At 38.5% G+C, this 15,456-nt stretch overlaps 1 protein-coding gene across 1 annotated transcript in view; it reads left to right on the top strand.

Moving 5' to 3' along the window:
* SECISBP2 (SECIS binding protein 2) overlaps window positions 1-15,456 on the top strand; it is a 31,530-nt gene that overhangs the window by 11,336 nt on the left and 4,738 nt on the right. The window contains exons 6-15 of the mRNA XM_015409098.1: window positions 1,068-1,131; window positions 2,140-2,297; window positions 3,269-3,421; window positions 4,677-4,781; window positions 6,853-6,984; window positions 7,094-7,226; window positions 11,958-12,127; window positions 13,016-13,154; window positions 14,206-14,365; window positions 15,197-15,417. Coding sequence (XP_015264584.1) covers window positions 1,068-1,131; window positions 2,140-2,297; window positions 3,269-3,421; window positions 4,677-4,781; window positions 6,853-6,984; window positions 7,094-7,226; window positions 11,958-12,127; window positions 13,016-13,154; window positions 14,206-14,365; window positions 15,197-15,417 — 1,435 coding nt within the window. The remainder of the gene's footprint in view (window positions 1-1,067; window positions 1,132-2,139; window positions 2,298-3,268; window positions 3,422-4,676; window positions 4,782-6,852; window positions 6,985-7,093; window positions 7,227-11,957; window positions 12,128-13,015; window positions 13,155-14,205; window positions 14,366-15,196; window positions 15,418-15,456) is intronic.

Here is a 15,456-nt window from a genome sequence, read left to right on the forward strand (position 1 = left end):
AGCTCTCTCAGCCCCACCCACCTCACAGGGTGTCTGTTGTGGGGAGGGGAAGGGAAAGGAGTTTGTAAGCCGCTCTGAGACTCCAAGTGAAGGGCGGGGTATAAATTTAATCTCTTCTTCTTCTTCTCTTCTTCGTCTTGTCTACTCAGACTGGAAGTAGCTCTCCAGGGTCTCAGGCGGAGGTGGGATTCCTGAATTTTTCCCAAATTCCAATAGAGTACCAATATTGGAATTCGTGTTTTCAAGCCAATACTAACTTTTAAAGAGTCCATAAGCCCCAAATACAAAAAATACCAAATTTCTTTTCTTGTACATCCCTAACCACTATGATGCTTGCCTTTCTGACTTCCAGTTTTTGAAGGTTTTAACTAGTATACTGTAATCAGTCTAAACATCTGACTTGTCTTCCTGGTATATCTGGTAAAACTAGGTATTTGGATGCCTTACACCGCATAGGTGAAAAGACAGGCAATTCATATTCAAACTGTTTTATGAAGTACAACTTGCCCATTTATTTCAGAAATGTATTTTTGCTTGGGTCCTGAAAGTCAGAGTAGAGATTATTTTTAATTGCATTACCCATTTCCCCTTCCTTTTTTTGTATTCATACTTTTTGCTTCCCAGCTTCTTTGTCATCGTATCTGAGACAAGGAAACCTTGATTTAAAGAATTGTAACAGATGTGTTAACAGATTACCTAAAATTAAAGTTTAGTTGAATTATAAGCACTGAATTATTTTTAAGAATTTCTGAAAGTAGTTTGTTTAAAAATGACCACAGCATCTCACTTCTGAAGTAAAGGAGTTTTTTTGGCTTTTTCTTTATATAGCTTTCCAGTATTTTTGACTGGAGAATTAACTGAGTGTCAACCCTTTACCCCAGCCAAACCTAAGATAAACTTTGTGTATTGTAGTTTTGTATAAATCAATTTTAGCCTTAACTGTCTTTAAGAATGACTCCTGAGTGATGGTCTTTTTAAAAAAAAAATATGCTAGGTAAATTATGGTGGGTACTTTGTTTTTTTGTACTTGAGACTACAGCATCATCATAATTATTATTATTTTGTAGGGAGAAGTATCTGTGAGAAGGCTGCCCCCAGAAAGAATTTCAAGTAGTTCTTCTGATACTGGAAGTAAGTGCTGCAACTTGGTGGTTCTTGGGTGTCAAATCACACTGCATCCTGTTAAAGTTCTTAGGCAATTGTTTCTGTATTTGGAGTCACTAAGCAGTATTCATCCATCCACATGCTTAAAAAGGCTGAAGAAAATTCTGTCTGGCTATGCTGAATACGAATACAAGAGTCCCATTGTATTTAAAGAGGTAGCTAGCTTATGGTAAGCAGTTGTATGAAAATGCCCTTGGATGCTGTAACTCTGTTTTTCAAGTCTCCTGCGAATCTTGAATTCAAATATAATTGTCAGAATTAAACACACATTGAAGCAAGAAAGCCATTATGTTTACTGTAAAGATTGGATAATTTGGAGGATACTAGAGATGCCAGCCTCCAGGTGGGACCAGGGGATCCCCCAGAATTATAGCTCATCTCCAGACTATAGAGATCAGTTCCCCTGGAGAAAATGGATGCTTTGGAGGATGGAATCTATGGCATTGTGCTCCACTGAGGTCTCTGTCCTTCCCAGGCTCCACTCCCAAATCTACAGGAGTTTCCCAACCTGGAGCTGGCAACCCTACTGCCCCACCGCCGCTGGTAGCCAGGGGAAGACTTGCCAACCCTAGAGGATACTCTAGAGAATTGAGTATAAATTCCATTTGCAAAGGGTCTTGGGCATGCTTATAGTTTGTATAGAGTTGTCTTTCTGATTGTTTAAAGTGAAAAGGTCAGAGAGCTTGTTTCTTTCATGGACTTGCCAGATGGATTGTTGGAACACCAGCAATGAAAAACTGTGGGCAAATATAATAGATGTTTGGTCGAAGACAAAACAGAGCTTTTTGTGAAACTGTCCCCCCCAAAAAACAGAAGACTCAGTTTTGGTAGTTCTTTGGGTGGGAGCATGTGGATATGGGTTGTGACTGTCTTTTAAAGGACAACTTCTGTTTTAACAGAAGCCATTTTTTGCATGGATGTAAAGTTGTTGGAGTTGTTGAGCAATTCTGAATATGGTGTTCTGTCAAATGTCAGCTCCTCAGGTGTCTTCAAATTCCTGTGCCAAGACCCAGGTGTCTTGGGCCACTGTGCTTTCACAAACTCCAAAGAGAATTGCCCCTTCACCTTCCTCTGTTCTTGCCAGAAGCCATTCTGGCAGTGAAGGAAAAGTTGGTGTTCCTGAAGATTGTAAGGTAACAAGATCAGTTTCCAACCAACAATGTTGTATCAAATTTCATGGTCCATTTAAAATACTGTTTCCATTTGTGTTGTATTTACTTGTAAGGAAGAAATAGTATGAATCAGTAACAGCACAATATTCTAAGATGACATAATAATAAGCAGAGGCCTTGTATAAAAATTGGTAAACTCTTCTGGGATGTGATTTTTTATTAATTTTGATACTGTAATTTCAAGTTCTTTACCTGTATTATGTTAACTTCAAATTCTGTCATTGCCTTGGTGTGGAGTAAGGTAAATTATCTGCTGTGTGATTTGCATACTGGCAGAGTTGTTTATTTTTCCCTTTTTCACTATGAGTGGCAAAGAGCATAAGCAGAGCCCTGCTGGATCAAAATCCTTCTAGTCCAGCATCCTGTTTCACACAGAGGCCAAACAGTAACCCTGGAGGGCCAAAGAACAGGGCACAGAGGCCCTGGCATTGCATCCTAGCATAGGGATCAGTGGTTTACTATCTCTGAATGTGGAGGTTCTCTTTTCTAAGCATGGCTAGTAGCCATTGACAAACCTATCCTTCTTGAATCTCTTTAACTCCCTTTTAAAGCCACCTATGTTTGTGGCCATCGCTACATTCGCTGGCAATGAATTCCACAGTTTTACTAATTGGGGGTGGGGGTTTATTGGTGTTGTACTTGTTGCGTGTTAGCTTCATTGGGTGTCCTAGAGTTCTAGTTCTATGGGAGAGAGAGAAAAACCTCTGACTTTGTGGATAAGATTGATATAAGGCACCGGGAGCTGTTTCATCTGTCCCAAGAACCCAGAAACAGAAGCATGTGAAAACAAGACAAAGCTTGTATTCTGTCTGCTGGGGAATCACATTGCATTTCTTATGCAGCCTAAAGGTTATGCAAATGTATATTGTTATGCTAATTTAGCTTAACAGCTTTAACCCTTTATGTAATTTTTAAACTCCATTTTGAAACAGTCGGAAACAAGAGAGAATGCCAGTGACAGTGAAGCTGAAGACATGTCAGAAAAGAAGAAAAAAAAGAAGAAGAAGAAGAAAGCCAAATCAAACAGTAATGTGGAGAAGCTTCATAATGAAAACATTTTAGTTCAAGATCCTCCACGAATTGAGGTACTGAAGCACATTGTCCAGTGACATCAGAGGTTTGTGTGTGTGCCTTGGATGTGGTGCCTCGGATCCATATTAACTGGAGAATACTGTCCTCCCTTTATGTATCAGTCAATATAGTGCAGTAGGCAGAAAGTCTAATCAATAAGTTGAGCTTGGCCATAGTACATATAGCAATCCAAGCAGCATAATGTGATTCAGGATCACATAAAATAAATTGCCCTGAATTAGGCATTAGTCATTTGGGTTATAAGGCTTTGCACTGATATCTTCACTAGCAGATTCTGTGTTTGGAGCTAACATTATTCCTGTCTTTCCTCCTGTTAAAATGTAGATTGCAAGTTTTGTGGGAGAGGGGGTATGCATATATGTGTATGTTCGGGTTTTTTGCTTTCTAATCTTTGCAGTGCTGTGTACAGTGATGATGGTACTGTACACACACAGAACAAGTCACCCCATCAATTTCAGTTCTTAAATGGTACACTGAAGTAGACAATTTTTTTCCGGCTCCCATCCAAAGCTATGCTAGATAAATACATTTGTCCATATAAAAGATTAATATTTCAATTTGAATGTTAATTTTTTTTTTTTGCAAAGTCTGTGACTGGGGCTTAATTATTTCTTACAGTTGTTATTCCCCTGCGTGAACTTATGTTAATATAGGACACAATCCATTCTTTTGAATCCCATTGCTTTTATCTCAAGCAATTATGCACCTTCTTAACCCTCTAATTGAAATAATCATAAGTGCCTGATTTTGATTGCTTTGATAACTGTCAAAAAAGTTTAAATGAGAAGGACAACTAATTTGAAGTGTTTGTGTACTGTTTTAGAAAGTCCAAAGACCTTAATGTATATTATAAGATTGTTAGAAGGATTACAGTAAGATAAAATAGGTCAGTTGTTATTACAAATGGGGTACTGAGAGTGGCTTTCTTAGAGTGGATGTGGCAGAGATAAGGTTCAGATTAGAAAGATTGTGATTGGTAGTTTGAACTGCTTCACCAGCTCCCAAATCAGGAGATACATGGGGGTTTCTTCCACTCATCAGAAATGATTCAGAAGTTAATCAGTAGGAAGGAAAAAACATGTGCCTAGCAACTTTGGTGGTGATTGTAAGCCTGGGAATGAGTAAGACACGCACATCATAGAATTCCAAACGCTTTGTTGATATGGGAAGGTAGATCACCTCTAGGGGAAATGTGTGTAAAATATTGCATAATATAGCCTAAACTAATACCATTTTTCATTGACTCAGGATGATGAAGAATTTCCTGACTTAGCTGCTGCTACTGATAAAAACTACAAGCTAGGGACTCCGAAGTTCTGCTGTTCAGTGCCTGCTACCAGGGATCAGGCTGAAGTAAGACATTTTCTTTTGCATTGGTTGTGCACTGTAAGATGGCCGTTCAACTCTACATCCTTTGTTCTGGCTTGCTGGCAATAAATGATCTAATCATTTCATATATGGCCTGATCATTTTACTTTTGATCAAAGCACGACAGAAAGTATGCTGACAGTTTTACTTGTAAAGAAATACAGTTGTTTCCAAGGTTCTAAGAAGGGAGATTCTATATTTGGTAGTGGTTCTAAGCAAAGTTGTACCTTCCTAAACCTATGGAATTCAATGGGCTTAGAAAGCTGTAACTCTGCTTTGGATTGCACCATCTACATTATAGTTCATTTGAGTTTTATGTAGATGTAAAATTTCCAGAAATTTTAAAGGCAAGGGGTGAAAATGGTTCCCCCTTTTGAAAAAAATAATGGAAATTCTGGGGAAAATTGAAAAATATGCAATGATGTCAGTTTTCCTCTAAGGATTTGGTGCGGTTTCTACCCTTCTGATCTTTTTTTCTGTCTCCTGCAATGTAGGGCAATAAGCTACTTTTTACTCGGTCTGTGGGTAAATGTGTCACAGCGGTTTGAGGGAGAGTTGAAAAGGTCAGCCACATCAAGTCAAAAGAACAACCAAAGGCATACAGCTGTTGAGGGGCAATGAAAGCCCTACATGCTCCCCCATGAAGATTTGGTACCCTTCTAAGTGCAGAAATGCATCTTCGATTTAAGAGTTGTATATGTCTGCAGCATGCCCACATTGTCTTTAAAAGCATTTCACTCATTCTAAAATAGAAAATATTTCATAGGAGTTTTTTCAGTACTCTCCAAAATTTCCAGGTTCTCTGTTGGAAAAGGGGGGGGGGGCGACAGCTTTTTTCTGAATGTTCCCTATTTTTCCTCTGGGACTTCACATCTCTGTTCATGTATGATGCTTTCAGCATGCCTGAGTGCATGCAGCTCCTTAACTAAAGTTTGAGTCCAGTGGCACCTTTAAGGCCAACAAAGTTTTATGCAAAGTGTAAGCTTTCATGTGCAAAGCACACTTCTTTAGACAAAGTAAGTAACCCTTGAGGAGATTTTATTCCATTTGTCTGAAGAAGTGTGCTTTTCTCATAAAATCTTACACTTTGAATAAAGCTTTGTTGGTCTTAAAGGTGCCACTGGACTCAAACTTTGTTCTGCTGCTTCAGACCAACATGGCTACCCACATGAGTTTTGCTGAATTCTTTCTGATCACTGGTGGTCATAATTGTAAATTCTGCTGTCACTGAAGTGGTTGGTATATATAGCAACATACAGTTCTGGATTAAAATCACTGTCTGGAGGGCAGAGTATGGACCATCCCTGGTCTAATGAAACATTCTAGTCTTAAAAAAAACCCAACACCCTTCTAAACCAAACTTTTGGTTCTGTAGCTTGAACAGTATTCCCACCTGCAGTTCATCAGCATTATCTGCATCACAGAAAAAAATAGTTAAGGTCCCAGATTCATTTTTGGGAGGAGGACCAGACCAAGCGTCCATCTGATGTAGTATCCTGTATTGTTCAGTTGCCATCCAGATGCACTTCCTACTGCAGTTTCCAAGCAGCTGAACATGAAAACAGAATTTTCTTTCATTGATGCCAGAGAGAACCAACAATTCTGCTGCTATAGCATTCCTATAATACATTACACATAACATAGGAATTCCCCTTACCCTCAGGTGTTGGATTTGTGAGGTCAGGGTTCCGAAGGCAGAAAATGAGAATGGAGAGTCCAGTTGTGCAAGAAGTTCCCATGCTTCTTTGGTTCCACATCTGTGGTGCACATGAAAAAAGGATGATCATTTGGTGTTGAGCAGTTTAATAACTAATGTTGGCTCGTTAACTTACAAGAATGTAATATATTCTGTGTTTGATCTAATTTTTATAGTGCCATTCTAAACAGAATTCCACATTTCTAGGGCCCAATAGTATTGCTGTTAATTTTCTCCTGGCTGCATCTTTGAATTTGAACTATCAAATTTAAACTTTTAAGAAGTTCAGTAGACAGCACCAAATATGTGTAACTTCTCTGTTTCTTCTTGGTGGCTTCATTACATTACTGTACTTCAAAGGTAATCCTAACAAGGGAATCTGAGTATGAATCTAATGATGGCTATCCTCACAATCTGTTGGTAACTCCCAAGCCAGAAGTACTAATTGGAAGACAGCCTTCATCCAGTATAACAGAAAAAAGGAAAACGCAGGTAAACCACTTCTTTCCATCTTGAATTTGTCTTGTCGAGACATTGCTTGCTAAATACACAGTTTTTTTACCTAAGTGAAAGAACTTTATATACCTTACTTCATCTTCAGGGGTCGTCTAAGAGCAGTCGGAAGAAAAGCCAGATTCCTGTGCAGCTGGATTTGGGAGGGATGCTGGCTGCTTTGGAACAAAAACAGCATGCAGAGAAATCAAAACAGTCACCAAAGCCTGTGGTGCTTTCAGGTATGAGTTTTAAGAGTTTGTTCATTTTTGATGGTTTCACAACTAGTACTTCTTTTGTAATACATTGTGTGTATATTAACTGCTGTCAAGTAGCTTCTTACAGCAACTCTATTATGAATTAATGACCTCCAAAGTATCCTATTGTTAGTAGCCTTGCCCAGATCTTGGAAACTATGAGCTATGGCTTCATTGACTGAGTCAATCCATCACATGTTGGATCTTCCTTTTTTCCTGCTGCCTTCAACTTTTCCTAGTGCTGTTGTCTTTTCCAGTGTGTCTTGTCTTCTCATAATGTGATCACAGTATGATAGCCTCAGTTTGGTCATTTTACTTCTAGGGAGAGTTCAGGCTTGATTTGATGTAGAACCCACTTATTTGTCTTTTTTGGCAGTCCATGGTATCTGAAAAACTTTCCTCCAACACCACATTTCAAGTGAGTCAGCTTACTTCCTGTCAGCTTTATTCATTTTCCAACTTTCAGACCGTAGTATCAGTTATCTTGATCTTGGTCACCAGTGACACATCCTGGCTCATAAGGATCTTTTCTAATTCCTTCATGACTGCCCTTCAGTCTGAAGATCTGAACCAAATTGAGGTGACAAGATGAAGTTATAGACCTGTTGGGTAAATTAAACACCATTAAGTCTCCAGGTCTTGATGGCATACACCCAAGTGTTCTTAAGGAATTCAGATGTTGATCTACTAGCAGCGGTTTCAGTTTATTGTGTTGACCATAGGTCATAACAATATATAACTTAATTTTCCACATACTAAAACTACAAAAATAACAACATTACAAATATAATGCAGGACTAAACCATATAAAATCAGCCCAATAGTTCAAAACAATTTTAACTCTTAATATAGCTGTTACTCCATACAGTTCGATCTAATCCTTCTTGCCGCTAATGAAAACAAAGTGACTCTATTAGAAACATAAGAATCCTCATCTGCAAGCAAAAGTATTACTTTTTCCAAGTCTGAAGCTCCTTCCCACATGGATAGAATATTAGCAATAAATTTGTTTCGGGGGTCATGGTGAAGAGGACATCTCAAAATATAATGAATCAGATCGTCTGTTTCTCCCATACCACACACACACAGAATCGTAACGGGGCAGGAACACTTAAGAAATGGCCCAATCGAACCGCTGAGGGCATAGCTTGAAATCTTAAACAAGTAAAGGCTGTCCTTAATTTCATTGTTGTTAAAGTCTTCAAATAAGAAGACCTGATAAATGGTTATGACCTATGGTCAATACAATGAACTGAAACTGCTGCTACTAACCTGCATATCTAACCTACCGCTAAATTCAGATGTTGTAACAGAAGACTGGAAAGTAGCAGTTGTTACACCTGTTTTTAAAAAGGGATCCAGAGGGGAACTAAGAAATACAGGCCAGCCTTCCTAATGTCTGTCCCGGGTAAATTAATAGAAATAGATCAAAGATAGAATAATTAGGCACATAGAGGAACAAAACCTGCTGTGGGGAAATCAGCTTGACTTCTGCAAAGGGACGTCCTGCCTCACTAACCTTTTGGAGTTCTTTGAGAAAGTGAGCAAGCATGTGGACAACAGTGACCCAGTAGGCATTATATACTTGGACTTTCAGAAGGCTTTTGACAAGGTACCTCACCAAAGACTCCTGAATAAACTTAGCAGTCATAGGATAAGAGGATGGATTCTCTTATGGATAAAAAATTGTTTAAATGACAGGAAGCAAAGAGTAGGAATCAATGGACAGTTCTCAGAATGGAGGGAAGTACGTAGTGGGGTCCCAGAAGGATCAGTACTGAGGCCAGTGCTACTTTATTTATTCATCAGTGATCTGGAAGTAGGAATGAGTAGGGTTATGAGGAAAGTCTGGAGAGTCTAGGACTTTTCAGTTTAGAAAAGAGACCATTAAGGGAGGGACATGATACAGGTTTATAAAACTGCATGGGGTGGAGAGAGTTAACAAGAGAAATTTTTCTCCCTCTCCAAAAATACTAGAAGTTGAGGGCATCCAGTGAAGCTGATGGGCAGTAGATTCAAGACAAAGGAAATGCTACTTTATACAGAGAGTGATTAAAATGTGGAATTCACTCCCAGAGGATGTAATGATGGCCACAGCAGTAAGCAGTTTAAAAGGGGGATTAGATGGATTTATGGAGGATAGATCTATCAGTGGCTACTAGCCATTGTGACTATGGGGAGCCTCCACATTCAGAGACACTAAACCTCTAAATCTCAGAGCCAGGAGGCAGCCTGAGCCTCTGTGCCCTGTTGTTGGCACTCCAGAGGAAGTGGTTGGCCACTATGTAAGACAGGATGCTGGACTAGATGGATCTTATGTTCCTGGTCTCAATCTCCTTCTGATTTCTTGGTTTCATTCTCCCTTTTAGTTGATGATGGAGCCAAGGAATAGAAAACCTTGAAGAATTTCAGTTCCTTCATCATCAGTGTTAAAGCTGTGTAATTTCTCAGTAGTCATTACTTTTGTCTTCTTGATGTTCAGCTGTAATCCTGCTTTTCACTTTCTGCTTTAACCTTCATTAGTAGTCATTTCAGGTCTTCACTGTTTTCTGCCAATAATATTATTTCATCTGCATTTCTCAAATTGTTAGTGTTCCTTCCCCTAGTTTGCATTCCACCTTCATCTACATCTAATCCAACTTTCCTTATATGTTCTTCATATAGATTGACAAAATGGGGAGATTAAATACATCATTATCTAATACCTTTGCCACTTGGAAACCATTCTGTTTCTCCATATTCTATCCAAACAGTAATCTCTTGTTGAGTCTACAGGTTGCAGATCAAAACAGTCAGATTTTGTGGCACACCCATTTCTTTTAAAACCAACCATAACTTTTCATGATCCGCACAGTCAAAAGCTTTGCTGTAATCTGTGAAACACAAGCTGATTTTCTTCTGAAATTTTCTTGTATGCTCCAGTAACCAACTTAATTTTGCAACATGATCTCTAGTACCTCTTCATTTTTTCTGAATTCGATTTGAATTCTTGTCCCATATATGAGAACACTCTTGTAAGATTTTGAACATCATCACTTTACATGTGTGAGAAATCAATACGGTGGTCCAATAGTTGCTGCGGTCTTTGCCGTCTCCTATTTAGGAATCAAGCTTTTTATTTTGTTTTCCATATTCATTTGTATATTCTTGTTAAGATTTTGGTAGACTCTGTTTCTGTGACTTGAAATGGCTCCATTGCTGTCCTAGCTGTTCCAGGTGATTTGTTTCTCCCGATCTCTTTGAGTGTGGCTTTCATTTCACTTTTTAAAATTTCAGATTCTTCTTCAAAAGATTCTTCTTGAAAGGAATCTGTCATCCTTTCATCTGTTGTGTATAGTTCTTTAGTGTATTGTTCCCATCTTTTCTTTATTTTGTCCTGTTCAGTTAATATATTTCCATGTTGTTCTTTCAGCATGCGTAATCGTACTTTAAATTTCCCTTTGATTTCTTGCACCTAACGGAGCAGATCTCTTGTTCTTCCTCTTTGTTCTCTTCTGTTTCTTTACACTGGTTAGTATAGTAATTTTCTTTGTCTTTACATGCTAGTTGCTGGAACACTGCATGTAACACATTGCAAGGGTGAGATGTTGCAAGGATGTAATGTAATTCATGTTGCAAAGGGACAGAAAATCTAAATAGCAACTAACTTTGTATAGTAATGCCTTGCTGTTTCCACTACTATTTCAGTTGCAATTTAAAAGTTGTGGAAGTCTACTAGAAGTTAAAACATTGCCTGTTCCACTTTTCCTCAAGCACTGATGATTTGTTTTTATTATGATAAGGATGGTTATTTATGGTTTTCCCACCTTTGGAGTTGCTTTTTTTTCTATAAAAATGAATGTCTCCAAATGGTGAACATTTGTTAGCTTTTCAATGATGTGTTTAAGATGTGGTTGGAGTTAAATGAATCTTAGGAATAGTAATGTACTTTTTGAAAGCATATAGCGATGCATGGCGTGTAAAGTGCTGTCAAGTTGCACCGGATGTATGGCAACCCCCTTAACGTTTTCAAGGCGAGAGATGGGTGGAGGTAGTTTGCTATACCTGCCTCTGGCATGGCAACCCTGGAGTCCCTTAGTGGAGTCCGAGATCCGATGAGATCAGGCTAGCCTGGGCCATCCAGGTCAGGGCAGGTGATATCTAGGAGTGTCCAAAATTGAACTATAGTTCCGTTGTTCCACCTAAATTGTACAGTGGCACATAAAATCATACTGATGGACATTCTCTGCTGTGGTTTTTCAAGAACAGTAGCATGTGGTCCATAGCACATTAAAAATGTAACCCTCCCTCCCAGCTAGCAGTCTAAAGAGGTACAGCCCATTCTTCTAGATAGGACTTAAGTATATGCTGGAACAGGAGAGCAGAATCTGTGCATAGGGTGCAGGAGAGTTTATCATTGCCCAGAAATGCTTCACAGAGACCAATTTTGCCGTACTTCAGAACAGTGTTAAGGTAAATTCTAGCTAATGATTATGTAAGTTTGAAAGATATAACAGGTGGTTGTATATACTTGCAGTAATGTGCAATACCAGCAAGAGGGGAAATGCACCATGCATTCCCAGGTTTCAGTGTAATTTACATGCTGAGCTCTGATAAATGTGAATGATCTAAAGTATGGTTGCTCCATCTGATCTGTATTAATGGAACTTATTTACAGGTAAAGAACGAGCTCAGTGTTAGAGTTATTTTTTGATAATAAGTTTGCTTTTATTTCAGTTGGTAGTGCAGTAACATTGCCTTCAAGGGAATCTACACCTGTAATAAAAAGTCATCTGTTAAACCAAGCAAAGGTTCCACATAACCCATTGGACTCCACGTCTCCTTCGGTCAAGAAGGGAAAGCAGCGAGAAGTCCCCAAGGCAAAAAAGCCAACATCACTGAAAAAGGTGCTTTCCCATGTAACCTTTCAGCAAAGTCTAGAGTCACTCTTACTGCTCTGACCCATCAACATGTCTTATGCTGGATTTGTGTCTTGCTATTGCTTTATTTAAATGCCTTCAGTTATGAGAGAAAGAAGCCTGCTGCATATTAATTAGTGTTTCAGGGTATCATTCTTTAACTAAAGCCGTTTTTAGCTAAATACACCTTTCTGTATGAAAAGCTCTTCAAATTGATTTTATACCCGCCCAAAAAAGCATTATAAGCTAATATCTTAGACCACATATTATATACATTTGGTGGTGGTGGAAATCAAATTCTGGTTAAGCCACTTTGAACTTGGCCCAAAGGTGATTTGAATTGTTATCCGAACATTAGGGCTTCCCCCTCATAACACGTGTTCTTTCCTGTAAACAACTTTTTATTTTGCCTTTCAGAGTCTGTTTGTTAAGATAAGTACAGTCCATATTGTCCCCCCCCCAAAAAAAATAATAATAATGAAGGTGCAGTTAGCAGCTAGAGTTGCCAACTCCAGCTTGGAAAATTCCTGGAAGGGAAGGAGCTTCACAGGGATGTGATGCCATAGAATCCACTCTATGAAGCTGCCCTTTCCTCTGAGAACTGATTTCTGTAGCCTGGGTATCAGTTGTCAGTCTGGGAGAACTCTGGGCCCCATCTTAATTTTGGTAACCACATTAGTAGTGTACGCTGCTCTGGTAACTAGATGTATGGCAATTCAGAATTCTCATAGACTTCAAATGTATTCATTTCTGCACCCTATTGGAACTTTAGTATTAAGGACTGGAATGTAGGTACTTTGTGGGAGCTGAAAGATTTTCATGGAGGAAGGGTTATGTTTGTTAGGAAATTATATCAATAGTGTTTTTATTTTTAAGATTATTTTGAAAGAGAGAGAGCAGCGGAAACACCAACATCTTTTAGAACAGACAGAGATTCTGAAGGATGAAGAAGCTGATCAGCAGTGTACGGAATCTACTCCTGAGGATCAGTTAGTTTCTCAAGACACCAAAGCAGGTATAATTTGAATCTGGTTGTTATTGATTTTCAGCTCTAGACAAGGAACATTTTATTTTCACAGAAAATGAAATGCCACTAAAATGTTATCTTGCAGTACATTTTTTTGAGTTATAATTGCAGCAGTATGCATGCGCAGATGAAAATCTAGGGGTTGCTTATGAAATGGTTTCCTATCTTATTTTTCTCCAGATTTTGGTATTACCAGATATATTTATTGAAACAGAATTCACAATGTTGGAATCCTTGGTTCTTCCAAAGTTGTAGTTTGGAATGCACACACGTAAATAAATAACAATTACAGTTAACCACTTTGAAGCTTAACTATATTTTTTATTTTCCTTGGAAGCTGCTATGGTTAGTGTCGGGTCTTCATTTCCCCTTGCCAAATTTGATCTGGTTCTGGTCCTGGCTACACTCAATATCAGGGTGCTGATGCTGAATACTGAATGCTTGAATTGAGAAGAAATGCCTTATAATGTGACACATTCCTGTTTTATAGTTCTGCATTTTTTATTTTGTCTATTTTCTGCAGCTGCTTTTGAGAGACAGAATGATGCATTTAAAGCCTTTGTGACTGGCCAGTGCATGCCTCTTTCTTTCTTTACCTCTTTATTCAATGCATTGATCTGTTTTCAATGTGTGGAGTAGTTGGTTGGGTTTCGTGCAAAGCAGAACAGCTTACCCACTGATGTAATTTACTCCTTTAATTTTAAAGGTTCCTTAAATTGTAACCCACTCCATGCATCTAAAAACAATGCTGCAGCTAAGCAAAAGGAGCGATTTTATTTGCAGTTTTACCTACAGATATATTCAGACAGTACTTTTATCAAAAGGTATTTTGAGAACAATCTGTCATGGATTTGTCACTATAACTTTTGAATGGTTGCGTGCACATTTGTTTTATGTCAGTTTTACTTTGGCAACCAATTGTTGGACAGAAAGTAAAATGAAATTGATAAGTGTCTAATATTGATCTTACATTCCCAGTCAACAAAAAACACACATATTTTGGTTATCCATTATATATTCAACTTTCCTTTATCTTTAGAGACGGCAGAAGAGCCCCCTGTGGATCCTGCAATTGTGACTCAAAGTAATTTAGAAGTACCTGTGCACTGTGTACAAATCAGTGGCTCCTCGGAAAACTCCCTCGTTCCTACACAGCTAAATTCCACTCTTCCCAAGATCCACAGCAGAAGATTTAGAGAGTAAGTATTTCATTGTCAGTCTCTCCTGTATGTCATTTATTACATCTACCTTCCAAAGCAGGATTTATAAAAAAAGATACTAGAACAAGCAGAACACAGTTTTCAATTGTTTTGATGCCCTTCTAATAAATCAAGTATCTTGGTTAACTTCATAAGTGAACAGTGAGAGTGAACTGCACTGTCCTTGCTGTTAAGTAAACATTATTTAGCTAGTGCCATGTTCGCCTGACAATAGTTACTTTAGTTTGCTACTTTCAATATTGAATGGCAAAAATATAACTAACTAGGATATGGTATCATGTTCACGTTGATGGTAGTGGAGTAACTGGAAGCGGGGGAGGGAGTTGATTGGTTAGTTAGTTGTGTATAAGCATCCCAGTTTATTTACAGTTCTCTTGCAAAGAAGCAGCCCTGAGGTTGCATGACTAAATTTTAGGGTTTTTCTTCTGAGTTGCATAAAGGTGCTACATATTCACAAAATAGCACATTTTAATCGTTAATAGTAGCCAGGTAGGATGCATGCTTGGGCAGGAATTGGGCTATTACCTTCTCGTTCATTTAATAGCATTTGGGGAAGTCAGTGAGCTTCATCTTTTCCAGAGTGATCATTAACAAACACTTCTATTGTGTACCTTCTAGGGTTTTTGATTTTTCAGTGTTTAGAAATGCATATGTGTTACTGAAGTATGAAATATTTTAATTTGTTCCTGACATATACTTCTCTCTTTCTGTCTTTCTGACTGTGTTTCTCTCTCTGGATGGAGTAGATGAAAAAAAGAAAAGGAACCCATGTTACTGCCACATTACTGAAAGAGTTGGTTCTTTCTTTAGTTATTGTACCCAGGTCCTTAGTAAAGAGGTTGACAGCTGCGTAACTGATCTTTTGAAAGAGCTGGTTCGCTTCCAAGACCGCCAGTATCAGAAAGACCCAGTCAAGGCCAAGACGAAACGCAGGCTCGTTATGGGGCTGAGAGAAGTGTTGAAACACCTGAAGTTGAAAAAATTGAAATGTGTCATCATTTCTCCAAACTGTGAAAAAATTCAGTCAAAAGGTGAAGCTTGTGTGTTAAAAGAGCATCTGACTTTACTAA

The sequence above is a fragment of the Gekko japonicus genome, unplaced genomic scaffold (genome assembly GCF_001447785.1).
Source record: "Gekko japonicus isolate JY-2015 unplaced genomic scaffold, Gekko_japonicus_V1.1 scaffold71, whole genome shotgun sequence".
In the NCBI taxonomy this organism is placed as follows: domain Eukaryota; kingdom Metazoa; phylum Chordata; class Lepidosauria; order Squamata; family Gekkonidae; genus Gekko; species Gekko japonicus.